At 36.1% G+C, this 6000-nt stretch overlaps 1 protein-coding gene across 1 annotated transcript in view; it reads right to left on the bottom strand.

The window, feature by feature from the left end:
- Positions 1–6000, bottom strand: part of FBN2 (fibrillin 2) — a 226412-nt gene that overhangs the window by 58408 nt on the left and 162004 nt on the right. Inside the window, 2 exon segments of the mRNA XM_042447774.1 lie at positions 3085–3207; positions 4431–4556. Of these exon segments, the coding sequence (XP_042303708.1) occupies positions 3085–3207; positions 4431–4556 (249 nt within the window).

The following is a 6000-nucleotide window of genomic DNA, read 5'->3' as shown; positions in this document are numbered from 1 at the left end:
GTAAGGGATTGGCTAGTGCTGAAAAATAAACAATCGCTAAAATTAGAAGGAGCGGACATATACTTTGGTTGGCATAACAGGTTGAGTGCCAAGAAGGTATTTAATAACCATTATACAGTATAAGGAAATCTTTGATAAGAATTTGGTTTAGATACAAAAAGCATTTAATTCCAAAAACCCTGACCTGGACATCACCTCATGAGGCCTTTTGTAAAAAAGAACATCTGCATAAAGGAAATTGGATAACTTATAAGGAACCTCTGAAAAAGAGAAAAGGCTAATATCAATCTAAAATCAAGAGAAGAACTAGCGGCAGAAGGTATAAGTTGTCATTGGTATCTTTATTACTAAATAACACAAATTTGCAAAAAAGACAAAAATTTAGGAATAGAGAACACTGGGCCCAAACAGATAGGCCAAAATAAAGCTGCTTTGGGTCACTTTGGAGGTATGCTGTTTAAATGCTGCATGCATCCTAAGAGTCTGGAAGCCGTGCCAAAACCATGCTCCAGTCCTAAGATGTGTGTGTCATTTAAAAAGCATACCTCCAAAGTGACCCGAAGCAGCTTTATTTTGGCCTGTCTGTTCGGGCCCACTGAGACCAAACTAGACAAACTACTCGACTCAGACAATAAAAAGATGATATCAAAATTTTACAAATTATTAATGGAAATAGAAACAGAAAAAGAAACAGTAAAAACCAACATGATCTTGTGGGCCAAAAATATAGGTGAAGTGATCCTACTGGAGCAGTGGGAAAAGGTTTGGAAGGAAAACTTAAAATTTACGAAGTATAATGATTTAAAGGAAAACTTCTACAAGCTTTTTTACAGGTGGTACTTGACATCCTACAAGATAGCCAAATTTAAAAAAGACCGACAAGACACATGTTGGAAATGTAAAAAGCTTCCACATGTGGTGGCAAGGCCCTAAATCAAAGACATTCTGGAAAGGAATTCAGGGGGGAAAGCCACAACTTTGAACATTAACATAAGCTTGTTACCCAAATTTTTCCTACTGATTATGTTAACAGAAATAAGTGAGCAATCAGAAAAGAAATATGGGAAACTTCTCCTGTATATAGTGACAGCAGCTCGCCTAATATAAGCCAGATATTGGAAAGAATAAAGGACTCTGACCACTGAAGAATGGATTATTAAACTAATGGAATTATCAACAATGGATAAGATCACGAGTCAGCTAAACAACAATCCTTACAGAAGTATGAAGAGGAATGGAAAGAAGCAGCTAAATTGTGGGAAATAAATAACCTCATTCCCACACTAAGCAAGGAAAATCAACACAAATAAGGTTATCAACAGGAAGTGAAAACTGAACCCAACACTACAAGAAAACCAAGAATTTAGTAATACAATAAGCATTATTGGATCGAGATACTCAATAATTGGCGGGGGATGGGTATATAATGGTATCATTATAGAGACAAATCAAGACAAGACAATTTAACAGAAGCTAAGTTCACCTAAAGGGACTGAAGATAGGAAGTCTAAAATGATAGAGGAATGGATGATAGAGTAAAAGAAAGATAGAATGAAGATGAGAAAAAGAAAGAGTTAATATAAGAACAAATAATCAAGGATAGAAGACAAATTTCAACAAGATTAATTACATTTGTCTGTCATGAAATTTGTCTATCATGAAATCTCTGTTTAGATTTATCAGAACTGAATGTTAGAATTGTATGTAAAGTTGTATTGGTATAATTTCAATTTTTAAAAAAACACCAATTTCACTGAGAATCAATGAATCTGTGCATATTCTTTATATTCATAGTCTTTATACTCTACTCAAATGTGGATGGTAGAAAACAAACTGGACACCAGCACATCTGCTATTTAGTTGAAGGTACAGTAGTAGATCTTATTATCCAAATGACAGATATCCTGTCTATAGCATGGCTAGATGGCCTTATTAAAAGAATTTGAATTTGCAGATGAACCTTTCTAATTCCCTTATCAAAGCTATTCAGAGATGGAGTTTTGTGCAGGTATCAACTATGCCACCTTTCACCACTTAGCTAGCTCTACAGAGACATTTCAGACCCAGTGTACAGTTTATACAGTGGACATCGCCTCTCTTGAGGTCTGGAGGAACAGAAATATTTTTGGTAGTACTCCATTTTCACGTATCTTGCCTAAAACTGTGGTTATTGCCACTGGACAGATTTCTAGTAAAACTGCATTGCTTTCTATGGGTTCTTAGTAAACAGGAATGGCAAGTGGGCATTTCCACAGATTTCCCCATCTTCAATCCTCAGATAACAGACATGTCTTACTTCTTCCTTTTAATCACTTCACATATGCTTCAGATGGGTTGTCTGCTTTGGTTTTTGTCTAAGCACTTGCTTGTTTATCTGATGAAACTGTCTGCCAGGAATGAGGGAGAGGCAGAAGATGCATTCCAACATCGGCAGGTTGAGCCAAACTCCGGTCACTTCCATGATTATTTGCCCAGACCAGAGGCAAAGGAACTTCGGGGTGAATAGATCATCAAAGTGGCTGCTTTCGTGCCTATCTCTATCAACCTAGCCTAGAGAAAAAGCAACATCAGAAGAAGGCAGTCTCACAAGATTCTGATGTGATATACTGACCTCTGTAGGCTGAACTCACTAGATGTATAATATTTACAGACCTGCATGATCTAGTTCAGCATGCAGGAAAAGCACAAAGGGAACAAAGCAAGAGAAAAAGACCCACAGCAAAAGTGAATTGCTGAACATACTGGAGAGGAAAGGAAGATGAAATTGTTATGGTAAACCAATTTAAAATTAAGAAGGTACATCTTTGAAAGTCTAGTTTTCTGGTCATTTGACAGAAGGCATGAGGTAGGGGACTTCTGTTCCACAGAAGAGTGAATCAGCATTCTGTCCCCATTTCTTAACTGAACAGCAGAAGTATCATGAGCAATTCAGAATGCCTTCTTCCCCAGGAAAAGCATGTCCATCCACAGTTTCATTATCTGTCCTCATACCAATCAGTCTACAATATGCTCCCAGATATAACTAAATAATCTATGTATACGATTATGTAAGCTAAACAACAATCTTAGTTGATTTATACTCACCAATACACTTAATTCCATTTCCAATCCATCCTTCTTTACAGCTACACCTGAAACTTCCTGGGACATTGACACATGAGGCATGTAAGTCACAATTGTGGGCCCCAATCTCACATTCATCCACATCTAAGGAAACAGAATTTGCAAACTAAATTCAAAATACTGATACCACATGACTCACTTGGCCTAATGCTACTATAAGACCTCAAATATACCTCAAATAGTATGATTGCACACTACTTTCATTTTATAATAATAAACTATGATTTTTTAAATTGCTATATTATTTACAATATAACAATTTTAGGAATAATCTATTATTAATTATTGAAAATTGGCTTATTTATTTCAAATAATTCCTGAAAGCTATTAAAGATGTGAATATAGATGACCACATGCAAATGTATCAATAGGCATTGTTTTCATATAAATCAGTTCAGGACTAGGGTGAATAATGATAATTTACAATGTTGAATCACTAAAGTATTCAAAATTGTAATGGCCAAGTCTTAATTTTGCCATTTAATACTCATGTGCAATCCTATGCCTGCTAATACCACTGTAATTAGTGGGTTTACTCTCATGTAAGTGCATATAGGATTTCAGCCATATAGACTTTAATAATAATGCTGCTATCCATAAGCTTCAGTGGGACATGTGGAGTCTCATGAAAGAAATGCTAAAATTAGTTACATTGTATCAGTTACTGTACTGACAAGTAAATATTCAAACAGGGAGCACACTGAATCTGAATGTAACTCTACACATGCACTCTGAGTTTACTTTGCTCTTCAGAATTGATCCCAAACATTCAGCAATGTGCAAAGACATGTACTGCAAATGGATTTAGTATAGTATTTACTATGCATGTTTATTAATCACAGATGACCAACAGTTTACCAAGCTGAATAAAGGCTCTTGTGTACACAGTGGAGTTGCTATATGGCAACATGAACCTATAATGATGAGGAAAAAAACCTAACAGAATCCTATATGACCTATTATGTTATGTAACTTTATGCATGCCTAGCTACTTAGCAGAAGTGTGGGAAAAAAACCCTTTACTGAATTGCAAAGATGCATAACAGGACACCGGCAAGAGCAGCCAATACACATCAGTGTGCAGTGCACATCACTGCACAAAGCAGTGACTTGTACAAGACAGTGATGTGCATGGAAGACTGCCAGTTCTTTTAGATAGCAACATAACAACAGTCCTCTGCTAGATACAAATATTATGCAACTGTGCAATTCTAATTCCCACAAACACAAGACCACTTAGGAAGATGTAAGGCATTTCAAGATTCTGGCATATACGGTCCACAATGCTAAAGAAAGAAACACTATACCTGTACATCCTGTGGTTCCTTTCTTAACAGAATAGCCGAGTTGGCAATGGCAAATAAAGGACCCCTTGGTGTTCTCACACTCTCCAAACATGCATATGTTTGAATTCAAGTCACATTCGTTCACATCTGTAAATTCATACATCTCCGTTAATAACATCCAATTTAGTTTTACTGAAGGATTCTAATAATTCAGAATGAATGTTTAATAAAATTAACATGAGAATCATTTAAAAACTAGTAGATTATCTATGATTATATTTTATAATTAAGACCAATGAAGCATTACAATGTGAAACAATAGGAAAATAGAGACTGAACAGTGCAGCAATAGGTTATATACATTTACAGTATAAAATCATTAATGAAAAATAACACTTATTATTGCTACAATTTCTACAATATTTGACAAACTAAACCTATTTTCACTATTGTTCTATAAGAAATATATTACATTTATGGTACATTAATATATTCTCCTATCACTGAAGTACACTGAAAAGATAAGGGTTATGATAAGAATACCTGAGATATTGACTGTATTAGATAAGAAAATATATGCAATTTTATCAAAGCATATCCTTACTATGAGGAACTTTTAATAACTCAATGCATGAAAGCAAGCGTTTCATTCCACCCATGGAAGCATTCAGTAGTGCCTCTCAGAATGCACTTGCTGCCAGAAGCAGGGAGATTATTCTTTGCCTGTTCTCTGACCACCTGGAGCCCCCACTGTTGCCCCCATTGCCACCAGCCCACCACTACCTGTGTTCCCAGGGTCTGGTAATCCTCTGAAGAAGATTTTGGGGGGTTAGGTAGGCCTACTGGGGAGTCTGATCAGCAAAATCTGATCAGCCCTATTCAGCCAGGAGAAAAATTCCAATCAAATGTCTGCTGTTGGTGGGAGGCTTATGCTGGACCCAACATTCAAATATTTACAGAGCAGTTAGATCCATTGTGTTCAATGGGTTTTACCTCCATTTATTTCCATGTTAAGTATATACAGATCTGAACTCATGTAAGTATTTAACTAGCGATGTCTCAGAATTATACAATTCAGAAAAGAGCTTCTTAGGTTCATAAAAGGGAACTTAAAGAACAGTCAAATATGTATGAACTTCCAAACCCTCTTCCAGCTAAGATCAATATCCAGGACAGACAAGATTTAAATTCATATTCCCTCCCCTCCTAACCTTGCTAATCCCCACAGCAAACCTGCCCTTTTATTTTATCTTCAGGTGAGTAATGGGAAATATGATGAGAAAAGCAGAACATGTAGTTCTCCCCTTCTGCTGTCTTGAAGAGCTCCATGGCAAACCAAGAACAATGTAGTGATGGTTTATGGAAGTGAAATCTTCAGGGATTACTACAATGTTAACAGCTCTTGAGAAGCTTCTGTTTCTCAGCTGCCTTGTCCTTTAAGTACTGATGTGCTGTTCAGAATATGAGAATGACCAGAAGGAGGAGGATGAAAAAATCTTTCCTCTTCTTTTTCTCTGATATTACTATAATTATTTTTTCCTGTTCTTCTGTGAGAAAAAAGTGCACATAACCATATATTTAGAATATATGT

Source organism: Sceloporus undulatus, chromosome 2 (genome assembly GCF_019175285.1).
Source record: "Sceloporus undulatus isolate JIND9_A2432 ecotype Alabama chromosome 2, SceUnd_v1.1, whole genome shotgun sequence".
In the NCBI taxonomy this organism is placed as follows: domain Eukaryota; kingdom Metazoa; phylum Chordata; class Lepidosauria; order Squamata; family Phrynosomatidae; genus Sceloporus; species Sceloporus undulatus.
Note: the sequence above shows the minus strand (reverse complement) of the source record. Positions and strands in the feature narration are given on the sequence as shown.